Source organism: Delphinapterus leucas, chromosome 17, assembly GCF_059928025.1.
Source record: "Delphinapterus leucas isolate spDelLeu-1000000601 "Yukka" chromosome 17, BTC_Dleu_Yukka2, whole genome shotgun sequence".
NCBI lineage: Eukaryota > Metazoa > Chordata > Mammalia > Artiodactyla > Monodontidae > Delphinapterus > Delphinapterus leucas.
Genome location: NC_143145.1, coordinates 1,125,149 through 1,142,438, shown reverse-complemented (window position 1 = coordinate 1,142,438; position 17,290 = coordinate 1,125,149). Strand labels below are relative to the sequence as shown.

The 17,290-nt window shown below is 56.5% G+C and overlaps 1 protein-coding gene across 1 annotated transcript in view; it reads right to left on the bottom strand.

The window, feature by feature from the left end:
- Positions 1–17,290, bottom strand: part of ZC3H3 (zinc finger CCCH-type containing 3) — a 79,532-nt gene that overhangs the window by 5,762 nt on the left and 56,480 nt on the right. Inside the window, exons 6-9 of the mRNA XM_022555322.2 lie at positions 13,514–13,556; positions 13,279–13,440; positions 13,127–13,196; positions 11,123–11,254 (exon numbers count right to left, since the gene is read on the bottom strand). Of these exons, the coding sequence (XP_022411030.2) occupies positions 11,123–11,254; positions 13,127–13,196; positions 13,279–13,440; positions 13,514–13,556 (407 nt within the window). The remainder of the gene's footprint in view (positions 1–11,122; positions 11,255–13,126; positions 13,197–13,278; positions 13,441–13,513; positions 13,557–17,290) is intronic.

Sequence of the window (17,290 nt, the reverse complement as noted above, 5' to 3'; positions counted from 1 at the left end):
TGAGCCACAACTACTGAGCCCACGTGCCACAACTACTGAAGCCCGTGTGCTTTGAGCCCGTGCTCCGCAACAATAGAAGCCACCGCAATGAGAAGCCCATGCACCGCAACAAAGAGTAGCCCCCACTTGCCGCCAACTAGAGAAAGCCCGCGTGCAGCAATGAAGACTCAACGCAGCCAAAAATAAATTAAAAAAAAATGAAATTCAGCATCAATTTAAAGTTTAGCAAATTCGTGATAGAAGGGAACTTCCTTAGCTTAATATAGAACCTTCCAGAAAGCCTCACTTGCCAAGGGGCATGGCTGGAAGCCCACGGCCATGACGAGTCAATATCACAGTGGGCTTACAGGCAGGGCAGAAAAAGAAAGAAAAGGCATTTAAACTCAAAGGAAGAAAATATGGTCGTTACTTCAAAAGATATGACTGTTTATGTAGAGAAACCCAAGAGAATCAACCCTATGGATGATTTACTAGCAAGGTTGCTGGAAACAAAATCAATATTAAAAGTTGTATGTCCAGGGCTTCCCTGGTGGCACAGTGGTTGAGAGTCCGCCTGCCGATGCAGGGGACACGGGTTCGTGCCCCGGTCCGGGAAGATCCCACATGCCGCGGAGCGGCTGGGCCCGTGAGCCACGGCCGCTGAGCCTGTGCGTCCGGAGCCTGTGCTCCGCAGTGGGAGAGGCCGCAACAGTGAGAGGCCCGCGTACCGCAAAAAAAAAAAAAAAAAAAAATTAAGAGCTTTTGTTCGTCAAGATACATCACAAAGATGGGACTTCCCTGGTGGTCCCAATGCAGGAGGCCTGGGTTCGATCCCTATCAGGGAACTGGATCCTACATGCCGCAACTAAAGACCCCACATGCCATAACTAAGACCCAGTGCAGCTAAATAAATAAATAAATATTAAAAAGAAACATCACAAAGAAGTAAAAAAGTAAATGACAAACTGAAGATACTTGCCACTAATGTGAATGACAAAAGATTAATATTCAGAATATTTTACATTGCTATATATATATATATTTTTTTTTAATTTAAAAAAATATTTATTTATTTATTTTTAGCTGCATTGTGTCTTTGTTGCTGCGCCTGGGCTTTCTCTAGTTGCGGCGAGCGGGGGCTACTCTTCACTGCGGTGTGCGGGCTTCTCACTGCAGCGGCCTCTCTTGTTGCAGAGCACGGGCTCTAGGCACACAGGCTTCAGTAGTTGTGGTACGCGGGCTCAGCAGTTGTGGCTCGCGGGCTTAGCTGCTCCATGGCATGTGGGATCTTCCCGGGCCAGGGCTCGAACCCGTGTCCCCTGCATTGGCAGGTGGATTCTTAAACACTGCATCACCAGGGAAGTCCCACAATGATATATTTTTATGTTCACATTTATATTTTATAAATTTCCCATGAGTCAGTAAGAGAAAACCGACACACTGGAGAAATGTCTCCATATTCACTTAAAAACAAAACAACAAAACCCCAGCTATTTTTCAGAAGAGAAGGCACAAGGGGTTTAAACATTAGGGAAGACGTTCTGCTTCATTTAAATCAGAGAAAGGAGAATTAAAAAATGCAAGGTAGCTTTCAATCCTTAAAATGATCAAAAAGATAACAGAGGGCGCCGTCACGATGAACGTGTGGGCACAGCCTCTGGGAGTCGCCTGGCAGTTCCGACTACAGCGACCCGCCACACACTCCGTGCCAGTGGCCGTTGCTCTCCAAGGGCTCTAAAGCTCTGGTCCCCTCGGGGGCGGCAGAGCCCGCAGCACAGACTGTCCCCAAGACGCCAGCCTGCCCTCCCGAAGCCCTTCTGCAGGGGCGAGGCCAGGAGGACCACTGAGCCGCACACCTGAGCTCGCCCCTCAGCCACCACGGCTCCTGGGGGCCACTCTGTCCAGGGCACGGCCCCGCTGGCCGACTGCACCAGGCCTGGTGGTGACTGTGGAGGAGCTAGCGTGGGGCTGCGGGTCCTCTCCTCCTTGGCCAGCAACATGTTGGACTCTTCCATCTGGCTTGTCCACAGCAGCCCCACATGCTGGTGCGGCCCAGGGGCCGTTGGCCCTCACACTCTACCTGGGTCCCGCCCACTCATTTCCGCCCTCCCGCGGGGGCCAGGTCCTCCCTCAGGGGCCAGCAACACCTCCACTGGGGGGCCCATCAACGTCCCCGGTGACTCACCAGCTTCCTTTCCACCCCCCCAAACCAAAGCTGCCCCCTTTTCCAGCTTGGAAACCCCCTCCCTCTCCACCTCTGCCCACCACTGGCCCCTCTGCAGGCCTCTCGAGTGTGCCTACTCTTGGCCACTGTCCGTGGAGGCCCTGCCTCAATCACTTCATCATTCATTCCAATATTGGCACCCAAATGCAGTGTGATATCCTAGAACAGAGAATAGAAATTAGGGGGAAACCGGGTAAAATCCGAACAAGGCCTCAAGTTAAGCTGGTAGTAACGCACCAACGCTAACTTTTTAGTTTTGACAGACAGTTAACAGCTATGTAAGACACTAGGGTCTTCCTGGTGACGCCGTGGTTAAGAATCCGCCTGCCAATGCAGGGGACACAGGTTCGAGCCCTGGTCCAGGAAGATCCCACACGCCGCAGAGCAACTAAGCCCGTGCGCCACAACTACTGAGCCTGCGCTCTAGAGCCCGCGAGCCACAACTACTGAAGCCCGCACGCCTAAAGCCCGTGCTCCGCAACAAGAGAAGCCACCGCAATGAGAAGCCTGCGCACCGCAACTAAGAGTAGGCCCCGCTCGCCACAACTAGAGAAAGCCCGCGTGCAGCAACAGAGACCCAGCGCAGCCAAAAATAAATAAATAAACAGCACTTTCCAAAATGATATTTAAAAAAAGACAAGATCCTAGCAGTGCAGGAGCCTGGGTGGAGGGTGCGCGGGCCCTTCTCTGCACCATCTGCAACCTTCCGGGAAATCTACACGATCACCAAGAAGATGCTCATCACACGATAAATGACAAGCACTCGGTGCCGGGGCCCATGCAGAGAACAGGCCGCCCCCTCCCAGTCCAGGTGCCCGCTGGACTCCTTCTGAGGGCATCAGAGGCCACTGCAAGACCAGGGCCCTGCAGCAACAGAAGCTGATCCCAAGGGTGAGACCTGTTGTCTGAAAAGGACAATTAGATGGGCAAGCCTCGGGCGAGACAGCCCAGAGAAAAGGCGAGAAAATGCCAACTAAATACAGATGGAAAAGGTTAAGAGCTCAAGATGCAATGGAGAATGTTATACACACAAAGGCATACCAATACATTGAAAACCTCGATAAAACAGATCAATTTCTGGGGGAAAATAAGTCAAAACTGGCAAAATGAAGAAATAGAAGGGACTGCCACTTCCTGGAAGACGAAGGAGACATATTTGTCCCTACTCCTCCACTAAGCACCACCAAAACCCTGACAACCGTAGGAAGACCATAAAAGGTGGAGAGGAGGCAGGCCACCAGGGACCTGGGGACCCAAGAAGTGACACGGTGGTGGCTCTTGGGACTTTCTGTTGCCTCGTCATCCTGACCTGGAGCAGAAGAAGTTGACAACTCGGAAGTGTCAGTGGGTGCAGATAAGGGGTGGCCCCCTCGCACCCGGGCCAGCAAAGGCTGAGTGGGGAGCCTTGACCCTGGCATCCCTCCCTGCCCTGCTAGGATGGTGCCAGAGGAGGCTGAGTGGGAAGCGAGTACTGCCATCCACCCAGGACCACCAGGGAGACCCCTCCTCAGGGGTCAGTGAAGGCCGAGTGGGGGAACCAGAATTTCTACCTGCATGCCCCCTGCCCACCTCCTAGAGTGGACTCAGGGGAAACCTGCTGAAACAGAAGGTTTAAATAAGATCCAGACTCTCATAACAACCCAAACATCCAGGTTTCAATAGGAAACGACTCATCACACCAAGAGCAGCTGGCAGGGAACCACGTACACGGAGGAATAGCTGTAAAGTTGTATGTGGATTTTCAACTGCGCTGGGGGGTGGAGGGTGTTGGTGCCCCTGACTGCCCCTGCAGTGCTGTTCAAGGGTCAACTGTATAGCGCAGAGACTGAATCGGTAACAGAAGCCTCCCCACAAGGAAAAGCCCAAGACCAGATGGTTTCAACATGTGAACTCTACTGAACATGCATAGAAGAACTGATACCTATTCTTCTTAGATTCTTCCAAAAAACTGAAGAGGCAAGAATACTTCCTAACTTACAACAGTCAAAACAATCTATGAGGCTAGTCTTACCTTGATTCCAAGACCAGACAAAGACACTACAAGAAAAGGAAACTACAGATCAATATTATTTATGAATACAGATGTGAGTCCTCAACAAAATACTATAAAACTGAACTAGTGGCATATTAGAAGGATTATACCTCGTGATCCAGCGGGATTTAGTCTCAGAATGCAAAGATGGTTCAACATCCAAAAATCAATCAATATAATTGTGACTGATCAATGTGATCAATATGTTTATTGACCAGCTTAATAGAATGAAGGGAAAAACCCCACATGATCATCTCAATTGATACAAAAAAGATTTGACAGGACTCAACACATTTTCATAATAAAAACACCAAATAAACTAGGACTGGAAGAGAATAACCTCAACATAATAAAGGCCACGTACGACAAGCCCTCAGCTAACAGCACACTCAACAGTGAAAGACTGAAAGCTATTCTATAAGATGAAGAACGAGACAAGGATAGCCCCGTTGTTCACTTTTATTCAACGTAGTACTAGAAGTTCTAGCCGGAGCAATTCGGCAAAAAAAATGAAGGAAGAAAAGAAGGGAGGGAGGAAGGGAGAGAAAAAAGACTAAAAGGCATCCAAATCAAAAAGGAAGAAAATTATCTCTGTTAGCAGATGACATGATCTTGTATGTAGAAAACCCTAAAGAATCCACAAAAAAATTTTTAGAGTTAATAAGTGAATTCAGCAAAATTTTAGGATATAAAATGAACACACAAAAATCAACTGCAGGGGCTTCCCTGGTGGCGCAGTGGTTGAGAGTCCGCCTGCCGATGCAGGGGACACGGGTTCGTGCCCCGGTCCAGGTGGATCCCACGTGCAGTGGAGCGGCTGGGCCCGTGACCCATGGCTGCTGGGCCTGCGTGTCCGGAGCCTGTGCTCTGCGGCGGGAGGGCCCACAGCAGTGAGGGGCTCGCGTACAGCAAAAAAAAAAAAATCAACTGCATTACTATACATTTATAATGAATGATCTAAAAAGGAAATTAAAAAACAATCCCATTTAAATAACATCAAAAAGTATAAAACACTCAGGATTTATTTATTTACTTATTTAGTTATGGATGGCTGCACTGGGTCTTCGTTGCTGCGTGCGGGCTTTCTCTAGTTGCGGCGAGTGGGGGCTACTCTTCGTTGCGGTGCGCGGGTTTCTCACCGCGGTGGCAGAGAGCGGGCTCTAGGCGCTCGGGCTTCAGTAGTTGTGGCACGTGGGCTCAGTAGTTGTGGCTCGTGGGCTCTAGAGCGCAGGCTCAGTACTCGTGGATCACGGGCTTAGTTGCTCTGTGGCATGTGGGATATTCCCAGACCAGGGCTCGAACCCGTGTCCCCTGCATTGGCAGGCGGATTCCTAATCACTGTGCCACCAGGGAAGCCCAACACTCAGGAGTAAATTTAACCAAGGAGGCAAGAGACTTATACACTGCAAACTACAAAATACTGCTGAAAGAAATTAATGAAGGTCTAAATAAATGAAAACACATCATGCATTCATGTACTGGAAGGCCTAGTATCGTTAAGATGACAATACTACCGAAAGTGATATACAGAGCTAATGCAATCCCTATTAAAATCCGAAAGGCCTTGTAAAAAAAAAAAAAAAACAGCAATAGAAAAACCCATCCAAAAATTTACATGGAATCTCAAGGAACCCCAAATAGCCAAAACAACCTTGGCAAAGAAGAACAAAGTTTGAAGGATGCATATTTCCTGATTTCAAAACTTATTATAAAGCTATAGTAATCAAAACGCAAACATATAGACCAATGTAATAGAAAAGAGAAGCCAGAAATAAACCATCTCAAGTACGGTCAATAAATTTTCTACAATGGTGTCAAGATCATTCAATGGGGAAAGGACAGTCTTTTCAACAAGCAGTGCTGGGACTTCTCTGGTGGTGCAGTGGATAAGACTCCATGCTCCCAATGCAGGGGGCCTGGGTTCGATCCCTGGTCAGGGAACTAGATCCCACATGCATGCCGCAACTAAGAGTTCACATGCCACAACTAAGGAGCCCACACACCACAACTAAGGAGCCCTGGTGCCGCAACTAAGGAGCTCGGCTGCTGCAACTAAGATCCGGTGCAACCAAATAAATAAATAAATATTAAAAAAAAAAGTGGTGCTGGGAAAACTGGATATCCATTTGCAAAAGAATGAAGTTGGGTCCTTATTTAATACCATATGCAAAAATTAACTCAAAATGGACCACAGACCTAAACTTTAGAGCTAAAACTATAAAACTCTTATAAGGAAACACAAGGGAAAAGCTTCATGACATTGGACTTGACAAAAATAAGTTAGATATCACACCAAAAGCACAGGCAATAGAAAAACAAATAAATAAATTGCACTTAAACAAAATGAAAAACTTCTGTGCATCAAAGTACACTACCAAGAGAGTGAAAAGACAACGCACAGAACAGAAGAGAAATATGCAAATCATATCTCCAATAAGGGGTTAGTATTCAGAATATATAAAGAACTCCTATAACTCAACAACAACAAAAAACTCCCAAACAACCCAGTTCAAACATGGGCAGAAGGGACTTCCCTGGTGGTCCAGTGGTTAAGACTCCATGCTTCCAATGCAGGGGGCGCGGGCTTGATCCCTGGTCGGGGAACTAAGATCCCACGTGCCACGGGGCACAGCCAAAAAAAAAAAAAAAGGAAAAAAGGCAAGGACTTGAAGAGAAATTTCTCCAAAGGAGATAGACCAGTGACCAAGAAGCATGTGAAAATATGTTCAACATCATTAATCTCTAAGGCACCGTGAACTGAAACCACAGTCAGATGCCACACGCTGGGTGGCTATTAACCAGTAAGAAAGGTAAGTCACGGGTGAGGATGTGGAGGAAGCGAAACCCTCGGGCGCTGCTGGTGGGGACGGAACAGTGCAGTCATTACGGAAAAGTCCAGTGGTCCCTCAAAGAGCTAAATACAGGATTATCGTATAATCGGCAATTCCACTCCTGGTGCCTCTCTACCCAAAGGAAGTGACAGGAGTAACCTGAAGAGCCACTCGTACGTTGATGGTCACAGCATGCAAAAGGTACAACCCCCGTGTCCATCCCCAGAGGAGGGAACAGACGAGTGTGGTCTGGACGCACGATGGGCCGTTGCTCAGCCATTAAAGGGGTGAACCCTGAACGCGTGGTGCTCAGCGGGAGAAACCTGACATGAATGGACAAATACTGTAAGATTCCACTTATGTTAAATATCTAGAAGATGCAGATTCATGGAGACGAAATGTAGATCTGTGGTTGCCAGGAGTTGGAGAGAGAGGGGGAACAGGAAGTCACTGCCGACTCTTTCTGTTTGGGGTGATGGAAAAGTTTTGGAAATAGACAGTGGTGGTGTTGTACAGTATTATAAATGTAATTAATGCCACTGAACTGTATACTCAACAAGGGCAAATTTTATGTTATATTTAGTTTACTACAGTTACAAAATTAAAAATGTAATACACCAAAAACCACTGTCCTGTGCACTTAAACGGGTGACAGGGCTGGCAAGGAGGTGACAAAATGAGACCCTCACTCATTCCTGGTGGGAGCTGGACCGGTGCAGGCGGCTATCCCTGCAGGCTGTGTCCACACTGAGACCCGCAGACGCTCACAGCAGGCTCACTCCAAACAGCCCCACCGGCCACAACCCAAGTGCCCACCCCCCGACGGGCGGAGAAACAGAAAGTGGCCTCTGCACACAGTGGAGGCCGCTCGTGTGCTGCTCGAGGCCACAGCACGGCGGTCCTCAAAAACACGTTCGCGACAGAAGCCAGACGCCGAAGTCTGCGTGGTAGGACTCCCTCGTGTGCGCTGCCCACAAAAGACTGGTTCACGCAGACGGAGGTACGTCAGTGTGTCCTGGGGGTGGGGTGGGGGCAGCAGAGACAGGACCGACCACAGAAAGGGTTGAGGGAATGTTCTGGGGTGACGGAAACGCTCCAGCACCGGGGGGTGGTGATGGCTGCCCAACTTCGTAAACTTACTAAAACCTACTGAATCGTACACCTGCCCAACAGATGAACGGGGCGATATGTAAACCGTACCTCAATAAAGCTGGCTTTAAAAAGTGGCACCACAAATCAGAGAGAAAAGAACGGACAGCTTAGCACGTATCTGCGGGGAAAGGCTCACTACGTGGAAGAAACGAAGCGAGGTCCCACCTCACACCACAGGCTGGGTAACAGGGACACCGGAGCCTCCCTGACACCCCAGGGCCTGCTCAAAGGGCTGTGAAGCACTGCACTAATGTACGTACGTACGTACGTATTTACTTACTTATTTATTTATTTATGGCTGCATTGGGTCTTTGTTGCTCCGAGTGGGCTTTCTCTAGTTGCAGTGAGAGGGAGCTACCCCTCGTTGCGGCGCGCGTGCTTCCCGCTGCGGTGGCCTCCCTTGCTGCGGAGCACGGGCCCTAGGCGCGCGGACTTCAGTAGTTGCGGCACAGGGGCTCAGTAGTTGTGGCTCCCAGGCTCTAGAGCGCAGGCTCAGTAGTTGTGGCACACGGGCTTAGTTGCTCTGCGGCAGGTGGGATCTTCCTGGACCAGGGCTTGAACCCGTGTCCCCTGCATTGGCAGGCAGACTCTCAACCACTGCGCCACCAGGGAAGCCCCCTGCACTAACGTCTTAATCTTCACAACCTTCCTACGTGGTAAGTACTACCGTTATCCCAATTTTACAGAAAGGAAACCGAGGCCCAGAGGGTGAACAACTTGTGCAGGGCCACGGCCGCGAGTGGACTGGGGTCTGAGCCCCATCCGGAGCCTCGCCTCCACCCCGCCTCACTGCAGCTCGTAAAGCCAAACTGGAGAAGGTACAGGAGGGGCGCGTGGCCTTGAGTGGAGGCAGATCCTGGAGCCAGACCCACATGGAGAAAAATGGAAAGACGCTCCCATAAAAACAGGAAGGATTTCAGCCGAGAAAGGGTACCCGGGGCAAGCTATCAGGCGGTGACAAGGAGACACTGTCTGTGACTCCAAAGACTGATATGCCAGGACAAAGAGCCTCCGAAGGGCAGGAGGAAGCAGGGGACAGGGGCGGAGGGGCCTCTCCAGCAGGCAGAGCGCCCCTGGAAGCCCGGAGCCTGACACACGCAGGGGCAGGGTGAGAAGGAGGTCGAGGAGAGTATGTGAGGGAGGCACCAGGGCCGGAACGCAGCCGGGCGGCGGCGTCAGTACAGAGGTGGCCGCGGATGAGACCGCGCGTGAGCTGCAGCAGGAGGCGCGGGAGACGCGCGACACCCCAGCTGCAGTGAGCACCCTGACCACACGCTGTGAACACAAGGAAGAGGAGCCAGGGTGCCGGGAGGGACGGCCGTTCCAGGGCGGGGTGCGCGTCCTGCAGCGCCAGAAGGCACCCTGGGGACCACGTGAGCAACTGGACAGCGACAGTGAGGTCCCGGTGGGAGTCGCGGAGTCTGCACTGCTACCCACTCCCGGTGGGGGCAGGCAGGGAAGGGGCACTCTCCCTCTGAGGGCAGCGCTGGTGACGCTGCTCCGAGCGCGGTGGACAGAGCAGCAGGGCCGTTAGCGCCGCGCCTCACAGTGGCGTCCCCCACGGCACGCGCATTAACAGCTGCTCCACGGACCCGACAGCAAGGGACCAAGGCGACCCCACCGCCAGCGCCAGGAGTGACGGGGCTCGGGGCTCGTGCAGAAAGCTCTGTGGCGGTGACCCTGTGACATGTGGCCATTGGACCACCCGAAGTGACAGGCGTCCCACAGGAGGACGCCGTGTCCCCAAGTGTCCTCAGTCCGGAGGGACAAAGTGAGGAGACACGAGGGGCTGACCTCTGAGCCTCAGGCCCAGGAGCAGCGCCTGGCCCCCGAAAGGGGAAGGGGCAGAGACCTACTCCGGGCCTAAATTATTCACAAGAAAAGGGAACGCGCCTCTTTAACAAGCCAGCGCTTTATGAAGCAAGGTTAACAATTCCACTTGATTCGGTGGAATATTATAAACTCTCTGGGGCCCATCTGAGGACTTCCACTTCAGGAGCAAGGTGACGACTCAGCACTTTTTATACTATTTAGAATAAAATTAACCCTCGCCGGCCCAGGCTGCTGCTTCTGCTCCGGCGGATCCAGCCTGCTCAGCGCTTTTCCCACCTATAATTACAAGCTGCTATCCATCATGGGGCAGCCTCGCAGCCCGAAAGGGACGCAGTAAGCACTTCCACTAATAGAGGCAGACCTTAAAGACCGCTTTGATATTTTCATTTAAATGGAATCTCTAACAATAATCCCCAGCCTCTGGGGGTCCTGCCCCACCCCCCACACCCACCTGGGCTGCTCTGGAGCTGCCTGCTGGGCCCCGCCTCCAGGAAGGGCCGCCCTCAGGGTCACCGCTGGCTCCACTTGGGGCCCAGGGTCTGCGGAGCCAGCCCAGCCCTTAGGCTTGGGGCAGGAGGAAGAGGATTCGGGGAAGGGCTCGACTGACTGCAGAGAGCCGGGCACAGGAAGGGAGGGGTGCGGTGCGCAACGCGGGGGCCGGGGCCGGGGAGCTGGCCCCGCACTGACACGCGCTCCCCATGCCCAGGGCCCAGGCCTGGTCCCCAACGGCAGACCACGGGTCCCTGAGGCAGGGCGGTCACTCACAAGTGTGTGGGGAAAGGGTGGCAGCGGGCCTTGCTGCTGCCCCTAGGCCGGTGAGGAGGCTCCCTCTGGGGGCACCGGGACCGAGGAGGCCTCTCCGGGGTCCCCCATGGCCCGTGCAGCCTCCCCCCAGCCCCGCAGGCCCACGGGGGCGGGCCCTCCCAGAAGGAGCTGCGGCGCCGAGGACTGCTCAGCTGCCGGGGGCTTTCCCACAACGGCAGCCCCGGTGCTGAGCTGGGCTGAGCCCACAGGTGAGCGTGATGGGCGAGGACACACCCGCGAGCCCCTCCCACCACCCACACCCCTCACCTTCACACCCAGCGGGCAGTAGCCTTTGAGGAAGTCGGTGCAGACCTCCGCCTTGCGGGACACGTAGACGTGACTGTAGGGACAGTTGCTGTTGCTGCAGATCCCTTTCAGGAAGTAGGAGCACACAGGCATCTGGTGGGGTGGGAAGGCAGTGAGGCTGAGGGCAGGCCACTTCCCCCGATCCCCCCTCCTCACTCCACTTCACAGGCAGGAACGCCAGGACCCCAGGACCCCACCCAGGGCTCCACCGCCAGGCATGAGCCACACACTGACTGTGGAAATAAACACAGCGCTGGCCAGCAGGAGGGGCCGCCCACCCTGAAGTCAGACCCTCAGCCTCCCCAGAAGGCGTGGTCGCCCGGGCAGAGCTCGTCTGCCCTCACACGGTCCAGATGAGGATACTGAGATGGGGGACCCAGCCCAGCAGGCTGGCTCAGGCCCAGATGTGCTGTCACCTGAGTCCATCACCTGCCCCGAGCCTGCCTGGTTTCCAGGGTGTAAGGCTGGGGTGGCATGGGCCAGGAGGAGGTTGGTCTAGAAGAGCAGGGCTAGGGGGTAGGAGGGAGGCAGTGCATGGGGGCTCTAGGTGGGGTGTCAGCCCATAGGGCCTGAAATCCAGCAGAGTTTCCAGCTGCCTGATGCGTGGACACCTGGCAGCATCCGTGAACTGGAGACCTGACTTGGCCTGGTGAAGCCTGGCCACGGGGCTCTGCTGAGCACTGAACGCAGGCGGGCACTGTGGAGGACTGGTGCAGGGGGCAGGCTCCCAGCACCCTGGCCCGTCAGCAGGTGGGCCCAGGAGAGACCTGGTGGGGGACACAGGGTGGGCAGCCCCCCTTCTCCCCCCGTGGGGGGACTGAGGCCTGAGGGCCAGCAGACAGCGGGAGGGGAGGGTGTGTGCCTCTGAAGTCGCCCAGGCTGACTCCTCGGTTGGGGCCCCTGGGGTGAGCCCTGCCCCTCCTGCAGGCCAGCCTCCTGGCGGGATGGAACCTTGCCAGGAGCTCACACGGCTGTCACCCTGTAGGTCTCACACCTTCCACAGGCCTGACACCTCTCGGGGGCCTCCTCCCTCCGCTGTCAGACCTGCCTGCCCTGCCCACGTGGTCCCCGGGCACCCCCCACTGCTGGCCTCTCCCGGCCGGACTCCTCACTGCACCGCACTGGACTCCCGCCTGCCTGCAGAGGACACACAGGAGCTTCAAAAAGCCACTTTTCTGGGAAGAGGTGTGGGGTCGGGGGGGAGCTGAATACGACTACAGCTGAGGAGCGAAGGAGAGAAAGCAGAGAAACAAAGGGTGATTTAGCGAGGAGACTATTTTTAATTGTCTTTTAACTGCAGCGCAGAAGGGAGCGGCCGGCCTGCGGCTGCAGACAATTCCCTTAATGTGCGTTTTGATACAGGACCCAAATTAGCGCTAATAAAAAGGGGTAATAAAGCCAACTCTTGCATCAAACGGAACTCCTCTAGCTGTCAGCATCATTATCAAGAGGAAACTGCGTTCTCATTTCAATTAACCTTGTTTGCACCCAGCACGTCCACACAAATAACAATAACATTAATTCAGGGCAATGGTGCGGGGTTTCTGCGTTAGACAGCTCAGAGCCTGCACCAGCTTTGGAGCCAGAGCTAATGAACCCGAAACTCGACGTGAATTTCCAAATTGCTCACAGCAGAGTTTCGAAGCTCTACTAGGGAGAAAAATGCTGATTCTTTTCAAGTTCCTCAAGGGGAAAAGCTGCAGCAGCAGCAGCGCCTCCGCCTGATCCCGCCTCCTCTGACCCGCTGCAGCCCCCGCTCCGCGCGGTGGGCGGCCCCCCCGGCCAGCACTGACCCCTGACCTCAGAGCTCCCCGCACTGTGCGCCCCCCTCCGCCACGGCCCGGCCCTACACAGCTGTCCCTCGCCAAGCCCAGGCGCACCTAGGGGCCACCGGGCACGTGGCGGGACAGAGGGGCAGAGCCTCCAGGTCCCACCCCCGGCCCCACGGGCGCAGGGGAAACTCACCTTCTCCTTGGAGACGTGGTGGGAGAAGGGGCAGGTCCCGTCCGTCTTCTTGCACGTGCCCCGAACAAACCTAGGCAAACAGGGAGGGTCTGAGGGGCGAGGAGCCCGGGGAAGCCACCACCCCACCCACAGGGAGGCCCCAGTGGGCGCACCTGGTGCACACGGCCACCTTCTCGGGGTCGTGGATGTAGGGGCAGTGCTCGCCGCGGTTGCACCTGCCGAAGCGGTTGTAGTACATGCAGTACTCCTCCTTCCTCCGCCGCCGCCTCTGCCGCGCCTGCCGCACGATGGCCAGGCTGCGCTGCACGGCCCGGCTGGGGAGGGGGCAGACGTCCGTGAGCCCCGGGAGGACGGGGAGCACCCCCCCACCAACCCCAAGGGACGTACCTGGCCAGGGAGCGGCTGCAGCTGCTGGCAGGGTCCAAGCGGCCTGTGGTGGGGAGAGGCCGGGTCACTCCAGGCCCACCGCCCCGGCTCTGCCCTCTCCCTGCTCACCTGCCTGGCACCGGCCCCCTGGGATGCCCCACCCTCAGCTCAGGCACTGCCACCCCTCCAGGAAACCGCTTGCCCTCCTGGGCCCCTGCCAGGCCACCTCCCAGCCCTGTGCAGGGGAGAGGCCGAGGCGAGACGGCAGAAGCGGACGGGGACGAAGGCTCAGGGACCAGGTCTGGTGGCACAGCTCCCCGAGGCCACCCTGGTTGCCGGCCAGTGGTCTTTTTTTAAAAAATTAATTAATTATTTTTTGGCTGCGTTGGGTCTTCATTGCTATGCATGGGCTTTCTCTAGTTGCAGCGAGCAGGGGCTACTCTTCGTAGCGGTGCGCAGGCTTGTCACTGCGGTGGCTTCTCTTGTTGCGGAGCACGAGCTCTAGGCGCGCGGGCTTCAGTAGTTGCGGCACACGGGCTCAGTAGCTGTGGCTCACGGGCTCTAGAGCGCAGGCTCAGCAGTTGTGGCGCACGGGCTTAGTTGCTCCGCGGCATGTGGGATCTTCCCAGACCAGGGTTCGAACCCGTGTCCCCTGCGTTGGCAGGAGGATTCTTAACCTCTGCGCCACCAGGGAAGTCCTTGGCCAGTAGTCTTGCCTCAAGGCAAGTGGTCCCAGGAACAGTGGGTGGTGAGGCTTCCCCGCCACCTCCCTCTGCCTGGAGGAGAACCCAGGGACGCGTGACCTGAGTGGGGTCTGGGAATGCCACCTGGTTCTGCAGTAGCTAAGAATAGCTTATTTAAAGCGTCGTAAGATAAAAACAAAAAAGATGTGTATGGCCACAAATCCTGAAGTCCTCACTCCCAGGCCCTGAGGAAGCCATGTGCCGACGGCGGCCTGTGTCGTGTGGCTGGAGGCCCTGGCGGGTACCCGCTCCGCACAGTTTCAGAGGCACCGTGTAAGACACTCCTCAAAACCCCAAGGGCACAGACCAAGCAAGGCCTCTCTGAGGTCACTGACTGTGGCCTGAAGGGGAGTTGCTCACAAAGTGGTCAGTGGCGACAGGAAGGGAACAGGCGGACGCTCAGCCAGGGCAGCTGGGGTTTGGGTGGGGCTGGGCCCTGGGGGCAGGCGGGTGGCAGTGTCTTCTGCAGTGTGAGCTCACCCTACAGAAGGGGCATCCGGGCTAATACAGGGCTCCCGCCTGCCTTTTTGATACCAGGTCACTCCCCAGGACCAAGGCGGGACGGGCAGGGTGAGAGCTGCTCAGGATGGCCACAGTTCCTCAACACACACATGGCCCTTCCCAGACCAGATCCGGTTTCCCACAGGCAGCTGCTGAAATGGATCCGGCAGCAGGAGGCACGAGTGACATCACTCGGAAATTCTAGGGACCTGAGGCGATGACAAAGCATCCCAGGTTTAAAAAGGGACGCCCCCAAGCTGCCTGGCCCTGAGCCCCCCCCACCGGAGCCGGAGCCGCGTGGGAGGCCTGGGCAGGCGGCCCTCCTGTCACCTGTAGGGCCCTCTCCCTGGCTCGCCCCAGGGCGTCCTTTCCCAGGGCCCGCTCAGCTTGGTCTCCCGAGCTCCACACCCAGTCACACCAGTGTTCTGACACTTCACTCGGCCTGTCCAAACCCAAACCCCTTTGCGCCCCACAGGCCGGACCCTGAGACGCCCTCCTCCGCAGCCCACCCTCTGCTAAGCCCTGGCCGCTCCCTGGACGCTCTGTGAGCCCGTCCTGGGCCAGTGCCCTCTGGCCAGTGTCCGCCCTCCTCTGAGCCTCGGTCTCCTCAAGTTAAAAAAGGTGGCTCCAGGGCTGTGCCGCGAGACCCCCGCAGGAGGGAAGTGCTCTGCACGGCGGCCCAGGCGGCTGCGTTACTGTGTGTGAATGGGGGAAGGGAACGCGATGACACAGAAGGGAGAGAGGGGGCTCAGAGCGTGAGGGCTGGCGGGGAGGGGGTCTTAGGACGGCTCCAGGCCATACTGGAGTCTGGTTTCCAGGCCGGGGACACCCATCCTCGGGGTGGCAGTGGAGGCCAGTCCAGATGGCACGCGGTCGCCCTCCACCTGCCAGCCTGAGGGTGACAGTGCAATCTGATCACTGTCGGTGAGCGCGGCTTCCGGAGCAGTCACCCAGGCCGCCAGTGACGCTGTGGCGCCATCTGCTCCCGCCAGGGACCGCTGGCGTCATGTGCCTGCCTGTCAGACCTGCCCGCTCTGGTCGGGGCAGGGGGTGGGGGGGTGGGGGTGTGCGGGCAGGTTTACTCCTCTTTCCACTTCTGCTCTTAAAAACATGCCAGTGCAGGGCCCGGCAGGAGTTTTTACAAGAACAGGAGACACCTCTTCAAGTACTCTGCAGTGCTAAAAAAGGCACGTAAAGTAGCTGTTTGAAAAGCGGTGTGGAGGCGCTGAAACGTCCAGCGGAAAACCCTTGGCCACCGCAGAGCAGGAGGCACTGAGCCTTCCGGAGAGCTTGCACTTCCCAGGGGTCTTCCCAAAACAGACTCAGGCGGTGAGGCAGCCCCCACCCAGGCAGCGACTCAGACCGCCCCCACCCCCACCCCGTCCCGCACTACCTGCCCAGGGCACATGGTGGCAGGTCAGCAGCAGGGAGACTGCCCACCACAGCCTACGTCTGCCCCGGCCTGGGGCCTGGGGCTCAGAAGAAGCCTGGGAGCCAGGCCTGCAGGCCAGGCTGAGCAAGGCGGCTCTGGCAGGGGGACTCGCGGCTTCTGCTCCACTGCAGGGACCTGCTGGCTCTTGGGGCCGAGGCACAGGCCAGGCCCAGTGGAGCCCCCATCAGAGCCCCCGCTTGGGAGGACCCCCGCCAGGTTCCAGGCCAAAGCATGTGGGGGGGTGGGTCCCAGGGTTGGGCCCTCTGGGTGGGCAGACCTTAGACCTGGGAGGAAGTGCTTGGCCCCGGGGTTCCAGGGAAGCAAGGTGTGCCTGCTAGAAGGCCCTGCCCCTGGGGCTCGGGAGCTGGGCAGGGCAAGGCTCTCCCCAACGAAGCCTGGGATGGATCGGGCACCCCAACCAGGGGCTGATGCTGTCCCAGAGAGGCCGGCAGCCAGGAGGAGATGGCAGTGGGGGGGGAGCCCCCGCCCCCTCCCAAGGAGGCCTGCACTTTCTCGCTGGAGTCAAAGTTCTGTCGACTCCGGAGGAGAAAATTTATTTCTTTAATTATCATTCACCTAAGTGGGCTGCTGGTCCACAGGCATTCCCACAGCTGGGAGCAATCCACCTTCCCTATAGCCAAGAGTTGGCCGCCCGTATGGGGGTCCAGGCAGCTGGTGCTGTGTTGGGCCGGCCTCATGCCCCCAGGACAGGCTGCCCTGTGGTCTGTGCTCCAAACCCCACCTCCCTGCCCCGACCCTGAGGCGGGAGGGCTGAGCCCCAGGGCTGCCCCTTGGCAGCCAGCAGGCTAGTCAGCAGGGTGTGGGCAGCTGTGGCCTGCAGGGGCGGGTCAGCAGGGAGGGGCCCCCCACAACCCTTCCTCACCTAATCGCCCAGAGGCTGGAGGGCTGGGGGGAGACGGGTGGGGAAGGCCAGGGCGCTACCCTGCAGCTGTCCTGTCCCTGCCGCTCTGTCTGAGCGGGGAGGTGGGATTCTGCGGAGCTCAGCACTTGGAGGGCAGCGGGCTCAGCGTGGCATCCTCCCCGGGGAGAAGTGTCGCAGCCCCCTCCCCGGCCAGCTGCCAGCTCAGGCGGCGGGGCCATGCCCCACAGTCCCTAACGCCG